Source organism: Lemur catta, chromosome 10 (assembly GCF_020740605.2).
Source record: "Lemur catta isolate mLemCat1 chromosome 10, mLemCat1.pri, whole genome shotgun sequence".
In the NCBI taxonomy this organism is placed as follows: Eukaryota; Metazoa; Chordata; class Mammalia; order Primates; family Lemuridae; genus Lemur; species Lemur catta.
In genome coordinates this window covers 68,452,433-68,469,654 of record NC_059137.1, presented here as the reverse complement: position 1 = coordinate 68,469,654, position 17,222 = coordinate 68,452,433, and the positions used below count along the sequence as shown (strand labels likewise).

The 17,222-nt window shown below is 36.0% G+C and overlaps 1 protein-coding gene across 1 annotated transcript in view; it reads left to right on the top strand.

Annotated features, from left to right (window-relative positions):
* Positions 1–11,954, top strand: part of LOC123646040 (aldehyde dehydrogenase 1A1-like) — a 40,200-nt gene extending 28,246 nt beyond the window's left edge. Inside the window, exons 9-13 of the mRNA XM_045562663.1 lie at positions 533–717; positions 5,699–5,863; positions 8,017–8,174; positions 9,711–9,785; positions 11,360–11,954. Coding sequence (XP_045418619.1) covers positions 533–717; positions 5,699–5,863; positions 8,017–8,174; positions 9,711–9,785; positions 11,360–11,432 — 656 coding nt within the window. The 3' untranslated portion in view covers positions 11,433–11,954. The remainder of the gene's footprint in view (positions 1–532; positions 718–5,698; positions 5,864–8,016; positions 8,175–9,710; positions 9,786–11,359) is intronic.
* Positions 11,955–17,222: the final 5,268 nt, after the last annotated feature.

The following is a 17,222-nucleotide window of genomic DNA, read 5'->3' as shown; positions in this document are numbered from 1 at the left end:
TAGTGGTTTTTTGCTGTTGTTTTCTTTGTTTGTTTTGGTTTATTTTGTTTTTTCCCCCCCACAAAAATCACTTTTCCTTTTGAGCAGAGTATTTAAGATCTCTTGAGATTATTTAATGCAATAGACATTTCAGATTTCTTTGTTATCTGGTTAAAACATGAGGCCTGAAAGAAATATTCATAGTCATGTAATTAAAAATGGAGATATTTATAAAAATCATTTGAAGTGAGATTTAGTCTATGATAAAATCCACATTCTTGATAATATCTATATTAAAGTTATAATAATAACCACTATTTTTTCATATTCTGCTATTTTTGGCTATTATTTCCACAATAAATAAAGAATCAGAAAGATTAATTTGTCACCAAGCTGTTAACAGGTAGATTGGATTGAGCCCATGTCTAACTATACAACTCATAACTTTTCGTCATCACCATTTTGCCTCTAAGAAATATATACATGTATACACACACAATATATATAATCTTTAGAAAATATCTCTTCTTTAATGTGAATGTCTTCCTTGCAGTGGACAGTGCTGTTGAATACGCACACCAAGGGGTATTCTTCCACCAGGGCCAGTGTTGTGTAGCCGCATCCCGGCTTTTTGTGGAAGAATCAATTTACGATGAGTTTGTTCGGAGGAGTGTAGAGCGGGCTAAGAAGTATGTTCTTGGAAATCCTCTGACTCCAGGGGTAAATCAAGGCCCTCAGGTGAGTATACAATAGAAGCAATAGCATTTTCAGGGAACAAGAATAAAGTATTCTCTTCAGGTGTAGATTTTATTAAGGTTATTTTCCATCTACATGTCTTTCAAGGTAAAAATACTGTGCCAGTTGGTGATTAAAAAAAAAATCAATTCCCAGGGATAAAGAAATCATTCTGGTTTTTTGTTACCAGTTTTCCTGCCTGGAACAGTGTAAGAACCATGCTGGAAATTAAAGACATGAGGGAAATTAACAAACCCTATAAAGCTCTTGCTTTCCTCAGTCTGCACACCTTTTGATTCCTGTATACCATTCTCTGTCCACTTCAAAGTTCTTCTACTTTCCTATCATTTCTGTCTCTGAATCAATCCTCCATCTCAGCAGCCATCCCATAGAGATGCACACCCCTAAATCCTCTGCCAAATTCAGTAACTCTGACCCTCTAATGGTAGCATGAATGTCCTAAAAGGTCCTGAGTTTCCGGATTTGTGCCAAACTTCTCATTTCAGTTGTTAAACTCAATTATTCCCCTAGGGCTCCTAGTTTTCTTTGAACCATTATCAATAAAAGTGTCTCTCTTAGCAAAGTTCACCTTTCCCTCTTCCTTGCACAGTTCTCTGTTCTTTGTCTGTTATTCAAGCTCCTACACCTTTGGTTCTGAATTTCCTCCTGCCCTTTAAGGTCTTTCTCTAAAGCAGTGATTCTCGACTAGGAGCAATTTTGCTTGCCTTCCCCAGGGGATAACTGTCAATGTCTAGAGAGACATTTTAAATTATCACAACTTCAGTGAGGAGGGGTAGTTCTACTGGCATCTAATGAGTAGAGGCTAGAAATGCTGCTAAACATCTTACAATGTACAAGAGAGCCACCAAACAAAATTATCTGGCCCAAATGACAATAGGACTGCTGCTGAGAAATCCTGCTCTAAAGTGTAGACATTAATCTTTGGAGGCTTTATTCTTTCATGTTAAACGTATATACTGTTCCATGATGTTGATTTGAAACCAAACACTATTCTTGACTTATTGTGAGCCAAAAATAAATTCAATAAACTAAAATTTAGTGAACACTGCTGTCAGCCAAGCCCTGAGATAGGTACCTGGCAATGCCAAAAGGAACAAGGAGGACATGATCCCTGACCTCATGGAGTGGACATTCTAAGTAAATTAGAAGAGTATCTTGGACTTTTCTTACCATCCCAAGACATCGAAATAGAAGAATCTTAGGACTTAGGCAATGCCAAATATTAAAACCTAAAAGCCCTAGAATATCTTCATCAGGAAATGAAGTAATTTGTTTTATATTGATCCCATTATTTTTTGCATTTGTTTTTGAGTTTAATGAGTACATAAAAGTAGTTGCCAATTTTTATCATATTTGATAACTTTTCAAATGGATGCCAAGAAATATATTTAATTTAATATGACTTGGTCACCCGTTCCATAAAAGAATAGGATTCTAAGTTTTCTCTTGTGATTATTTCTCTCTCTAAAATCTATGTATCTATCTGTCTAAAAGTAAAACCCTTTGCCATTTGATTGACCAATAGCTGATAGCTGATGGATGGATAGATCTGAAAAGAAGAGAGAAGAGAATATACAAGATACTTAATCCTGAACATTGGTGAGGCCAGACTTTCCTCCATTAGGGTTCTGCACAATTCAACCAGAGGCTCAAAAATTGGGCTGGAATACCTCATTATTTTTAAGAGAAAGGAGTTAAACTAGACTGTTAAAAATTCTTCTTCATAGGATTCTAAAGTAAATAATCCAATGTTCTGATTAATGTAAGACTTTAATCACTATAAATGAATAGATTTTTATCACAGGTTGCACTAAGTAGGATAAGTAGGTATGTTGGAACTTTCAGAAACAAGACTGAAAAGCCCCCAAGCTTCTTTATTTTTAAAAATATCCATCTGTTATGAGCAAGAGCTTATGGAAAAGGTACACTCATTCACTGAGCTTCAGTCTGTTGCCTCATCCACTGGTGGCTGAGTCAACTGAGACTTTTTTAAATATAGCTATAGAATCTTTCTCATTAAATGTAAAAACAAAACAGTTACAGAGAAAATAATCACCACAGAGATTTGTTTTGGAAAAAAAATAAGTTTTTTTTTCATTTTAAAGATTACAAACAAAATATTTGGGAGTTAGAACATGCAATACATATACATATATGTATATTTTATATATTTGTATTATATGTGTTCATATATATATATTTTTCATCAATTGTAAAGTGATTTTCCTATTTGACTTCATAGACAAAAATTGAGCATTTCTTAAAAACTTGGAAAAATCAGTGTTTTAATATGAAAAAGAAGTGATGATATCCACATAAACTGTGTTAACATTGTCAGCAGAGTAGCATCTTGTTAGAGTGTGGAAAGGTGGGCGTTTGAGTTACAGGCTGAATTTAAAATCTAATTTTCCTGAGACTCTATTTTCTCAGGTAAAACAGGGATAGAAAGACCAAGCTTGTGGGATCATTCTGCAGGGAAATGAGATAATCCATATAATTCTTCCATCAGAAGGTTGAGTTTATATGCTCAAGTCTCTGTTAAGTAAAAATTACATGTTTCTATTTTCACAGTGTGGTGATAATTATCATATAGATCAATGACTTCTTCACTCTCATTTCTCTTGTTGATCTGTGGTTTCTAAATAATTTCAGTTATGTGTCAGTGTCTTTTCTCAATTTGTCTTTTTCTTCAACGCATCAAGCCTAAGGAATCAAAGAATTGCACATTCAAACACATGAAAATGTGTACTCTGAGACTGTTACAACAATATTGATACCAATCATTTCCTCACACAGCAGAGAGCCCCGGCTACTCCTAGCATGGAGCAGTGTCTGAGGTCCAGAAAGAAGGCTAAGTTCACATATGGTCAATCTGACACCTACTGAAGAAGGTTTATATTTACGCTCAATGAAAGTTATCCAAACCAAACTGCATGTGTCCCTAAGTATAGCTGAAATTTTCTGTCACTTACTCCAAGCTCTAGCACAGAGTCGCCCAAGGATTCAGCAGGTCTGGGGTGGGGTCCAAGAAGCACATTTTGCTACCAAGTGATGCAGAGCTGCTGGCTGTAGGACCCCGTCAGTAGGAAGGCACTGAAATATGAGGTCCTGTAGTTTTAGAAATTAGTGACCAGCTAAGTTTTCCAACAAACAAATCCTTTCAGCCTCTTTCTCTAGTACATATGCAGGGATTGGATTGTCACCGGGTATCCACTCTGCCCACAGACAGGGAAACATTATGACTTGGGAAACATATCTTGTAATAAACACCAAAATATCACGTGGAGGGCATAGTCAGATTAATATCTTGGAATAGGACATGGATCCTTGAGTATTTACTGAAACACTAGACTATCTTAACCAAGCAGAGTGTCTCTAACACTACCTACTTAGTCTGATTGTATTCAATTTAAATATCTCTTCTTAACGCCACACTACAACTTCCTTTATCTGTGAGAAATGAAAGAAGGTTTTCTTTTTGAAATATTCTATTAAATATGGTGCATTAAAGAGCATTGAACAGCACTGCATCAAATATTGTGCCAAATTTTAGAAGATAGTTTCTGGTTTCGAATAGCACTTAATCTATGAATAGTTAAATATGAGAGTTGGGGCCTGGAAGATTTGCAAAGTCAAAGAAGAGGATAAAGAATACATTTTTTTTTTTTTTTGAGACAGTCTCGCTTTTCGCCCAGGCTAGAGTGAGTGCCATGGCATCAGCCTAGCTCACAGCAACCTCAAATCCTGGGCTTAAGCAATCCTACTGCCTCAGCCTCCCGAGTAGCTGGGACTACAGGCATGCGCCACCATGCCCAGCTAATTTTTTCTATATAGATTTTTAGCTGTCCAAATCATTTCTTTCTATTTTTGGTAGACATGGGGTCTCACTTTTGCTCAGGCTGGTCTCGAACTCCTGACCTCGAGCGATCCACCCGCCTCGGCCTCCCAGAGTGCTAGGATTACAGGCGTGACCCACTACGCCCGGCCAAGAACACTTTTTAAGTAATGAGAACAGAGAAGTTAAACTGGAAAGAGATGCTATCCCCACCTTAACTCCTGGATCTCCTGTTTTGTCTTTAATCCTTAACCCCCTCCATACCTGAGACAGGCAGTTTTACCAATGATTTGGACAGAGAGTTACCCGATCATTCAACCTCCCAAAGCAGGAATTGAAACAAAATGTAGACTCCCAATGCCAGTGCATGGGGAAGAGGAATGTGTTTCTGGTGTTCACAACCAGAACTCTGGACTCATTTTTTTCTTATAAAAATATATTTGAAAGACCATTTAAGTTTTGTAATATTGTCATATATTTAGATGTGGCCCATTTAATGGAGCACGATGGTCACAATCAGGAGAGGCCAGGAATTGGAATCGAACTTACTGACTGTCCCAATGTGACCTGAACTGAGGGGATGCCCGAACTACAGTCAGAATGTGATATCCAAGGGCCTGGACCAGCCCAGAGGGGACGGTTCAGGAACGGGGAGATTCAAACATAGGCACAGGAGTCTTCTGAGACAAATCTAAAAGCATCTGCTTTCCAACTGCCATATCTACTTAAACCCAGCATCAAAGTTCTCTTTGTCTCCATTCACTTCTTTTATTAATATTTCAATTGGGACTACAGTTTCTATGTGAATGTATTAGATTGTTAACAGGCATTTCTTCTACAGTGAATAAATGACAACTGTGTGAAAAGTTTGCAGTACTGACATGTTTTTCTTGTATAACTGTTAAATAAATACTAAACACAATTATCCATCTTTAAGAGTTCTTCTCTAAAAAGTCATGAGAAGAAAATCTACCCAAAGAATGAATCTGAGCCTCTGTTAGCTGTTTTGATTCACTGTTTGACTTAATAACACTATCTTAGCATTTTGAAACCCTCACTAACAGGTCCAGCAATGTGTTATCTTTATAGTGTCTTTTTTTGCCTTTTCATGTGATATTTTTCAAACAGATTGACAAGGAACAACATGACAAAATACTTGATCTCATTGAGAGTGGGAAGAAAGAAGGGGCCAAATTGGAATGTGGCGGAGGCCCCTGGGGGAACAAAGGCTACTTTGTCCAGCCCACAATTTTCTCTAATGTTAGAGATGACATGCGCATCGCCAAAGAGGAGGTAAATGGTTTCATTCTGTCCTGTTGTTGCCTTGCTTTGTCTGCATGTGTGTATACAGAGTGTCCCTATAAGATTCTCACTTCTTTGAACATCTTTCAAAATGTTTATTTCTTTCTTTATTTCTCATGAAGGTTTATTTGTGATCAAGGCTAAAAGTAGTAAGGAATCCATTGGGCCAGCCAAAAATTTTCAGCCAAACAGATCAGGGTGCTGAGCAATTTCTAGGTGCTTCCTTCACAGCTTTAAAGTAAAGGGGAAAAATCCTGTCATTTGTGACAACATAAATGAACCTAGAGGACACTGTGCTAAGTGACACGTGCCAGGCACAGAAAGACAAATCCAGCATGATCTCACTTATACGTGGAACTTAAAAAGGTGAAATTTATGGAAGCAGAGAGTGGAATGGTGGTCACCAGGGGCTTGGGGAGTGGGGTGTGAGGGTGGGAGTTGTTGGTCAAGTGTAGAAAAGCTCAGTTAGAAGGAATAAATGCAAGAGATCTATTGTAAGGATGGTGACTGTAATTAATAACATGTTACATACTTCACAATCGCTAAGAGAGTAGATTTTAAGTGTTCTTACCACAAAAAAAAAAAAAATAAATAAGTACTTATGTTCTACCTGCTGGTTCCATATTTGCCCTAGGAACTTTTTCTACATAACAGCCATCTATATATTTGAAAACAGCATTCATCCCAATATCACTCCCCATCATCCATGTGCTCTTGGCCCTGTGTTTTTCAGCTGTTAGTCCCCTAATTTTGTATATTGTATTTAAATATTTAGTAAGTTTATGTGTGTATATAATATGTAAATTATATATACATACATATATGCATGTATATATATGCTCACCAAATATTTAACTAAGATATACTAAATTAGTTAGAAAGATCAGTACTGTTGTTCTTGTATATCTTGATTGATACCAGATAGAAAGGATTAGGAAAAAGGTCTTCAGTCAAAGAAACAGTCATTATGTTCACACATTATTCATAGTAGAACAGCGAGCTTGCTAACTTCAAAGTGGAAGCCTGGAGCCATGTGCTAAGTTCAATTAAAATTATGTAAAATATGAACACGTTTAGTGCAGCAGCTGCTGTATGTCTGGTTCCTAGATTACAATCTCATGATTAGATTTACGACCTTAGAATATGCACTCAGCCTCTATTGACTCGTACCCCCTACCCCTCTAACACTTAAAGCAGTAATGAAAACCAGAAAACCATTTGTCATTTCTGACTTTTGCCTCCTCTCATTTATGTTTCCCAGAAAATTCTGGAAACACTCAGAGAAATCCCCTCTTTTATTTAATTTTAATAAATGTCTTATTGAAATATAATGTAAGTGCATAATTTTTAAGAAAAAATCCAATTATCTTTCTCCTGTCTGGGGCTGAGATACAGAATAACTTGAGTTTGGACTGCACTACCTAGAGAGTCTAGCAAAAGTGAGAGTACTTTAGGCTAAAATAAGCAAATTGTGATTTTTAGTTATTTTCTGCAACTATAGCCATTGTCAATGAACTCAAGCTTTGATTGATACAGGGTGTTTCAGGATTTAAGCTCTTGCAGTAATAAACCATTCTGTTTAGTATGTGTAAGGTGCATAAGATTTGGCTACAAAATAGAATCTGAACAAAAATTCATGTTGTTTTACCTACCTTGAGTAATTATGAAAATATCTAAGTACAGTAAAATAGTTAATATTTCAACCAATAGTATACTGTTATTTAAAAGACAATTACTATTATCAATCATTTTCTGGAGCTCATTGTTTATATGTAGTAATTTGGAAGATGAGGAAAACTAGGGAGAGATTTTTAAATGGCCCTAAATGAAAAAGAAATTCTGAAGTTAATGATTTGATCCACAATTATAAGTTCTTGCAAGCTTCATTCCAACGTCTAGAAAATGAACATTGCCTTAATTATTTGTGCCCTATCTTGTTCCAAAGAGAACTTAAGACATGACCGTGACCTATTCTCACCTACCATTTCTGCAGCTACTTGTTTGGATTCTTATACATAGGTTTGAAAACAGAAGCAAAATCTTAATCCATTTAGGAAAGTTTATTAAAAAAATTGCAGTATCATGTGAAATATTTAGTTTTAACCTAACATTTTGATTTATTTAATCCATTTCTTGTGGTATAGATATTTGGACCAGTGCAGCAAATCATGAAGTTTAAATCTGTAGATGACGTGATCAAGAGAGCAAACAATACTCACTATGGGTTAGCAGCAGGAGTCTTTACCAAAGACCTTGATAAAGCCATAACAGTGTCCTCTGCTCTGCAGGCTGGGACAGTGTGGTAAGTCAACCCTAAGCAATGCAGCGTTTTCAGTGTTAAGCACAATAACAGGTTACTTTAAACCCTTTTAGACCTGGATTTTTCATTTGGAAATATATGGCTTGCTAGAAAAGCAGTTACTGCCTTAAAAAAACAAAACAAAACCAACAAACAAAAGACAAATTTCAGCTTTTTGATTTTGGAAAAACAGAATGTCACATGCTTAATTGATAAAGAAGCTTGCTCTAACATTTCACTGGGTGTCTTAGGAATTCCCAGTCAGGAGTATCTGTACAATTAAGACAGAGGGGAACATATTTTTATTGCTTTATATCCTAGAGCTTAATAATATTGTGGCATTGTCCCATCCTAATAGCTACTTGGTGTTTTTAGAACAATGATTGAATTTCAGAGTTGCTGGGATTTTACCCACATTTTCAAAGTAGGTGTGTGATTTTACAATGTAAATAAGTATTAAACAAAGCTAAGACAAGCTGCTTTTAAAAGTGTAAATTTATTAAAAGAACTATTACTCCAGGATGGGAGACATGAGTAACTCTGTGGTCCAGTGAGAATGTAAAATGCTGAGAATTAAGATACTAAGTGTTGTAACTGAGAAAATATTTGAATGTTATTTCCAGACCAGAATAATGATTAAAATCTTCGAAATATAATACAATTTTTCTGAAAGTCACACTGTTTGTCCACCTATTATAATAGCATAAAGGGAGGTAAAATTATTTAAAAAGAACATTGTTTTCTCCTTTAGAAAATAATTTTTCCTTTTGTGTGTAACGAGAATCATGTAGGTAATAAGATTTTGCTCTTAACTTTGGCCACCAGGAAATTTACTGCTAAACAAATTATTCATGGTCTGCATAACTGCATTCTTATTTGCCCCATCTTATTCTTTTATTGTAATTATTTCTTGAATTCCAACTATTAATATTTTTGTAATTTCATTTGTTTTTATAAACATCTTTAAATATTTTATGACATATGACAGGGAATTAACAGATTGATAATTAAGTCCAACCTCTACCAAGGCCTCTGTTTAAGTAATTTATGGAACCAATTAATGGGGGAAAAATGAACTGATTCATATGATACATATTGCAGTTGCAAAAGAAAATTGAATCTAAGCTATTAAGTACACAAACCTCAAGAGAACTGCAAAGCTTATTGAATATAGGCAGTAAGGAATAAAGGAACACCCATCGAACAAATTCCTGTCTTCAGTAAGCCATATCCTTTCTCCTATGGCATACGAGCTATTCTAGAATTCTAACTTTTATAATTCTAACTATGGCTTCTCAGGGACATGATATCCTGCCCAAAAAGCTATACACATATACATACATACATATGTGTATCATTTTCTTTGTGTCTAGGTGGTATATATCCATATACTTCCACATTCTAATTTATAGTGCTGCTTTTTTGTTGCAATATTTCATAATGAAATTAACGCAGTTCTTGAGCTTTCTAAATTTCTAAAATTGCCAAATAAATGTTATTTTATATGTTAAGTATCATCTATAATGTACTTCTATTCAGGGTGAACTGCTATCTCATGTCGTCTGTCCAGTCCCCCTTTGGTGGCTTCAAGATGTCTGGACATGGACGAGAAATGTAAGAATAACTTTGTATTGATATTCATAAAAATGGTTTTTACCCCTAGGAAATTAACTCACAGTTACCACCTTAAATAAAACCTGCTCCTCTTCTTTCCTGGAGAATTTATACCACCCAATAGCTTATTAAATGTTGGCTGTACCCCCGTAAGTGCAGAAAGGTGCTGGCAGGAGGGAAATATAATTTGTTAAGCTCCTACTATTCATGAGGGTCTGCATTAAGCATTTTACACTGGTGATTGAAATATTTCTTACTTTTAGATTGTTTGCTGCATGTATGAATGAAATCCATGTGGGAAACACCTCCAGAAAGGAGGTGAAAAGCATAAAGCGGTGATTGTGATAACTGTGCAAATATAAGGACACTCCAGTTATTTGAATATGCCCCTAAATAAGTCAATTAGTTGCCTTATCTCAGAAAACATCAGTGTGAGAGGAATGATTCTCATTTGTTTAAATATTATTGATGTAGACTCTAAAATTTTAAATTACATGAATAAGTTATTTTTGAAACTAAAATATAAACCTGAAGGGAAATTTGAATAAGGAAAATATGTTTTATAGTAGTGAATAGATTGGGCTGAATTGTCTTTTGAATAGATAGAGCTTTTTAAAATTAAGTAGGGCCGGGCGTGGTGGCTCACGCCTGTAATCCTAGCACTCTGGGAGGCCGAGTCAGGCGGATCATTTGAGCTCAGGAGTTCGAGACCAGCCTGAGCAAGAGCGAGACCCTGTCTCTACAAAAAATAGAAAGAAATTATATGGACAGCTAAAATATATATAGAGAAAAAATTAGTCAGGCATGGTGGCACATGCCTGTAGTCCCAGCTACTCGGGAGGCTGAGGCAGGAGGATTGCTTGAGCCCATGAGTCTGAGGTTGCTGTGAGCTAGGCTGATGCCATGGCACTCTAGCCCAAGCAACAGAGTGAGATTCTGTCTCAATAAAATAAATAAATAAATAAATAAATAAAATAAAATAAAGTAGGATAATGTAAAAAATGGACAATTTCTACAAAAATCAACTGTGAGTACATGATTTTTTTTTTAAATTTTTTTTTAGGCAGAATCTTGCTCTATCATCCTGGCTACAATGTAGTGGCATTAAAGCTCACTGCAACCTCAAACTCCTGGGCTCAAGCAATGCTCCTGCCCCAGCCTCTTGAGTAGCAGGGACTACTGGCATGCGCCACTGGGCCCAGCTAACTTTTTCTATTTTTAGTAGAGACAAGGTCTCGCTCTTGCTCAGGCTGGTCTTGAACACCTGAACACAAGCTATCCTCCGGCCTTGGCCTCCCAGAGTGCTAGGATTACAGGGTGAGCTGACACGCCCGGGCTACGTGATTATTTAAAATGAAAGAGATTTTTAAAAAATATTCCCCACCAGAAGATTTATGAAAGACCAGGCAGTTTTGGATGGCTAGTTACTATATAAAATGCTCTGTACACAGAAAATATTTTCCATTGTTCCTAGCCAGATAAGCAAGAACAAACTTGTACCAATCGTAGACTATAGTACATTTGCACTCTATGCTAAATGGTGTAAATGAGTATTTTTTTTTCCCTCTCTCTAGGGGAGAATATGGTCTCCATGAATATACAGAAGTCAAGACAGTCACAGTGAAAATCTCCCAGAAGAACTCATAAAAAAACTACAAGAGTGGAGAGAAAGTCTTCAAAACCTTCTTCTATAGTCACTAACAGAGTGGGTTTTCAATACAAAATTGTTGTTTTCGTGATTTGCTTAAAACATAAGCTAATTATGAGTGTTAATACTATCCATAGAAAACATGACATATAGCTTATTCTGAATCATTTGCTTTCTGATATGTGATCCCAGGTCCCATCCTAAATAAAAAGGATGGATTTGGATGCCAAATCTTTGAAGCTCTGTCATAGTCATGTGCTTTCATTTGTAGCTACTTGTCTAGGATAACCATTTCATAGAAGAGGACCAGCTGTCATTTAGCTTCTTTCCCTTAATAACTCCTTGAAGTACTTAACATACATGTTACCTGCAGAGTGAGTTGCTCTGTTCCCAGTAGTTATGAAGTCCTTGGAGTGTCTTGAAATGTTTCCTAGATCCATGTTTGCTTGTCAAATGAAGTAATGCCTGAAACACTTAGCTGTAAGCTGAATATGAAGCTTAATAAAAACAACTTTGCAAGACTCTTGTTAAGTTTGAAGTTTTTTTAAGTAGAATTTTTGGTTTTGGTGATTTACTCTCCTTGTCACTCAAAAACAGCATTAAATTGAGCGTAAAGATACATTTAATATAAAAGCCTAATCCACCCATTCTCAAATGGGTAAAGAAACATTTTCCAGAGGAATTCTTGATACCAACGGCACGTATTTGAGATCGATGGCATCAGTCCTTCAGGAAGCATTACTGAGTTCCTACAAAGTTCTGGGCTGGGCACTAGTTAGGTGTTGTAGAAAATAGGTGAATAGTGAATGGTCCCTCATCTCAAGGTGCTTTAATTTAATGAAGACCAAAGATAATCCCTGCCCCCAAATAAAGGAGGGGACATAAAATAGAAGTGAGGATTCTGGAAACCATAGGAGTGCAGTTACGTGACAAATGCATAGTGATGAAGTCTGAGAGAATTGGGAATGGCCTCCTGAAGAAAATTTGACTGGATGTGAACCTTAATGATGAGCAGATTTGCAGTGACTAAGAGGCAAAGAGGTTCTACAACATAATCTCTCAGGACATGTTCCATTGAAAAACAATTTGAAGAAATTCTATTCAATGTGCTTTCCTCACTTGAAGTTTCAAATTGCATATTGGCAGCATATTCGAGGACCAGGTTCTGAGAAGTCCTGCAACCTGTTTAGTTTTGTTTTAATACAGTGTTTTTTCAAAATTTATTTGAGCAGATTATCATTGAGAAATCCATGTTGGAAGATGCTGTTTCCTGCAATGAAGGAGCACATAGGGTTCTAAGGAGAGATCTGGGATCAAAAGGGAGCAGCTAGAAAAATGCCCTCTGTGTAAAACTAACTACGACACATGTTTTTAGTTCACTTAGGGAAACGTTTTTTGCAGATTCAGATTTTATATAAATAATTATTTATCGTTTTACATTAACAGGTACTGCAGCAACACTGTTGTTTAGACATGCTACTAGCTGCCACAGTCGAGTTTAATGGTGTAAGAATAAATGAAATTCGTTAGCTTCTTAGCCTAATAATAATTTCAACTCCAATTTTGAGAGTTTCTCAAACTTGTGTGGGCCTATAAGATTTGCAATGTGGACTCCTTTGTAAAATGTGGGACATAATTATTGTTTGAAAACTGTAGGAACCAAAGTCTTGGGGACAACTGAAAGGTTTTTAGACATTGAAATGAGAAAATATCAAAATATAGAGGAGGGTTGTGTTTTCCTAAAACAAGATAGTGCCATTTTTAAAAGACATTTTTAAAAGATGTGTTTAAAATCATGTGCAAATTAATTGACAAGTTAATACTGTAATGGCATCCCACCAGAACATTTTTTAAATGTATAACAAAGAGGGCTGAGTACAGAAGAAGACAAAAGCCAGAAGCAAGTTTAAATATTTGAAAATTAAATCTTCATTGTATAAATAAGACATTACAGAATTAAACAGAAAATATCTGTTTTATATTGACTCGTCCTGAGCCTCTAGACATTATTTGTATTCCATTATTTGTAAAAAGACCATGTTGACAATAATTCTTAAAACCTTGAAAAGTTAAAGGGTATCTTATTAATTAGCCCATGTGCTACAAGAAATACAGGTCAGAAATTTTACCATGAAGAATTCAATTTTGCAGTTATAAATATCTAACTGTGCTCATGTCCACATGGCAAGAAGTATTTTGAGCTCTAGGAAAACCAAACTATGTGACAGAAGTTGGAATTCACTGTTCAGGCAGAGATGTCAGATTTCAGATAGGCATTCTCTAAATGTCTACTGGGTTTTTCCTTTTTTCTTTTTTCTGTTTCCTTCCTCCTTTTTTAGTTTCTTATTAGGATACATACTTCTGGCTGTAGAGTGTTTTCTTAAATTCTTGTAACCAACTCAAAATAGAGGCAACTCAAGGTAGGGAATTTTAGCCATTTCTTCCCATAATTTAGGAGGGATTGATGAACTCAAAAGGCCTTTTCCCTTAGTGATGCATGTAACTTTCTGAGTATCCAACTTCGCTTGGATGTTCAGAAGTGCCATTGCACATGTGTAACGTCAACTAGACACCTATGTTCAGGTGGCTTTCTCTGAGTATGCTAAATAACCAGGTTACAGTTTTACATAAAACACAAATTCCCCATTAGAGTTTCATTTGCTGATTTATCCTGGGAGGTTTTTGTTTTTTTGTTTTTTTGTTTTTTTGTTTTTTGTTTTTTGTGCCCTGGAGATGTGTTTGAGTCTTCCTATTCTGTTGGTGAAAGGATATATAGGAAAGAGAATTAGAGGTGATAGCTAAATTTTCTGGATACCAAAATTCAGTGACTGCCAGGAGGATGTGAAAGCTTTCTCTTGTAGCACACGAGGACTGTGACATCCTGGAAGATAATATCCTGAGTCAAGACACAAATGAGGGAGAACAGCCCAATTATCACTCTGACATTCTGTGGAAGAGTAGAGATGGCATCTCTCTGAACACAAGGCCACAAAATTCTCTGTGGGGGCTTAAGACAAATCTAGATCATGTCTCTTAACTGGCCCTTAGACTCTGGGTGGTGGGTTTATCCCAGAGAAACATAGTCAAATACATAAACATATAGGATAAACCCCAATTCACTAGAAAGTCAACTTTATCATCTTATGAAATATCTGTGCCGAAGGTATAGTGCTGCTTTTAGAACATTTATTTAATGCCATGTGTTATTTTCATAAGAATTTAGTTTTTGAAAAATGGACATCTCTGAGTTTTATAAAAATGTTTGTAAGCTGCCATGGTGCTACCTTGAAGTGATTTCATGAGAATATTATGACTTTTGCTTGCTTTTTTGTGAAGTCATTTCTTTAAACATTCATCAGGCCTTGAAAAATATACTAAATGTGAAACCACAGAACCAGTTTAGGCTGGTTTTGATTTAATTTTACATATGAAAATAGTTTCAAACTTTTAGGGGAGCTGCTAAACAGTGCATAGAACTCCCATATGTCCTTTATTCACTATTTTAAAAATAATTTCCTTTATTGACTTTATCATTCTTGTTATATATATTGGTACATTTTTAGGATAAATGTGAAAATAATTTTTGCACATAATGTCATTTTATCCCAAAATACTTCAATATGGTTTTCTAGGAATAAGGTCACTCCTTCGCAAACTCACAGCACAATTATCTAATTCATGAAATTTAGCACTGACAAAATATGAGTATAATATATGATCTATTTATAATTTGTTCTAATTGTCCCACTAATGTCCTTTACGACATTTTCCTTCAGGATCCAAAAACTAGTCAAGGATCATGTATTACATTCAGTTATCACAGTTTCCTTTTGTTACACTGTCCCTTAATAATGGGGATACAACTTATAAGCACACCTGATATTCAGTCAAGCTGGTTAGAGCTGTCTTGGCCTGGGGGGAGCCTAGGGGACATATCAAACTCAGAGCCTTATTGAGTTAATGAAAACCAGCCAAAAGGGGGTTGATGGTTTTAAAGAACATCATTTCAGTATATGATTATTAATTACCATGATCCACAGTAAACCATATGAGACTCCGTAGGTTGAAAATATGTGCCTTCTGCCTTGGACAGTTGTAAGGAAAAGTTGTTAAGTTCCCTAGAGGATACTAGTGTCTGGTCTTTGTCCGTCATAACAAACAGCTTGCCTACATTTTGATGATATCTGGGGAGGTGCCTTAATATCAATTGGTTATAAATCAGCCACATAGAAACATTTTCAATGACTTTCCTTTCAAAGTACCTTTATACTAGAAAGATCTTGACATTTAGAATCAAATAGTTGCTAAATTCTGATTCCACCATGAACTAGCAATATGGTATTGGTCAATTATTAAACCTTTCTCATATAGTCTTATATAGTAATCATTCAGCAGATAATGGTGGCCATTGATATTTGGGAAGAAATGTAATGTTTTACATAATCACCAGGGCCCTTTAGAGCCCAGAAATCTGGTTTCAAATCCTTGTTCTCATTGGCTTTGGGATTTGGGACAAAGTACCCAATCTTTCTAAATTTCAATTTCTTTATCTGTAAAAAGGAATTAATAATAGTACCTGTGTAATTGGGTTAATCTACTAAATGAAATAATGTTTATAAAATGCTTAACAGGGTTCCTAGGACATAACAGGTGCTCAGTATACATTACTGATCTACAATGTCTTGGCACTAATAATTACTTCAATAAAAACAAAAAAGTGTCTTATAGACACTGAGGTCTTCCTCTTGACCTTGACTTTGTAACTTCTTCCTGCAGCTGTTTCTCTCAGGCCTCCTTTGTCCCAGCTGTCAGGCTAATCTCAGTCAGGACCCCCTGGACCTCATAATTGTGATGATTTGCCCATCCCTTCTATCTCTGTTTTCTTTTCAAATCATTCCCTTCAGATAAAGGTTAAAATTCTCTATGAAACAAAGAACAGGGTGGAGAAGAATGTGAGACAAAAATTGGCTCATAGTTGAGGTTAGAAATTTAAACACATCTAATACCAAAACAAGCTTAGTTCTAAGTAAATGAACCCAGCTGATTTTCATGAAGAGTTACCCATCATCAGGATTAATCTTTACACTAATAGGGACAGCGGGACTAAGGGAACAGAAAACAGAAGAAGCTGGTGTCAAATGCAGCATAGGAAGCCACAGTGATGTTGGTCACCCGATGATTGATTCAGAGACTCAGCCCACATGAATTCAGTGGGAAGGATTAGTGGATGGAAAAGCCCAATGCTCAGTCATCCAGCATTCATGTAACCACAAGATGTCAGAACTAGAAAAGAACCAAGTGTTCTTCTAGCCCAATAACTTCATTTCATAGAGACATAAAGAAATCAAGCGACACTTGAAAGGCTGCTAAATTATCAGTGGCAGAGTTTAGCTAATACCCTTTATATTCTTTTTTTTTTTATTACAACATATTATGGGGGTACAAAAGTTTAGGTTATGTATATTGCCCTTGCCAACACCCCCCAACCCCGAGTCAGAGCTTCAAGTGTGTCCATCCCCTAGACAGTGTGCATCACGCTCATTATGCATATATACACCCATCCCCTCCTCTCCCACATCTGCCCAACAGCCGATTAAAGTTATTTCTGAATGTGCTCTTAGGTGATGATCAGCGAAACCAGTTTGATGGTGAGTCCATGTGGTGCTTATTTTTCCATTCTTGAGATACTTCACTTAGTAGAATGGGTTCCAGCTCTATCCAGGAAAATACAAGAGGTGTTATATCGCCATTATTTCTTATAGCTGAGTAGTACTCCATTATACCCTTTA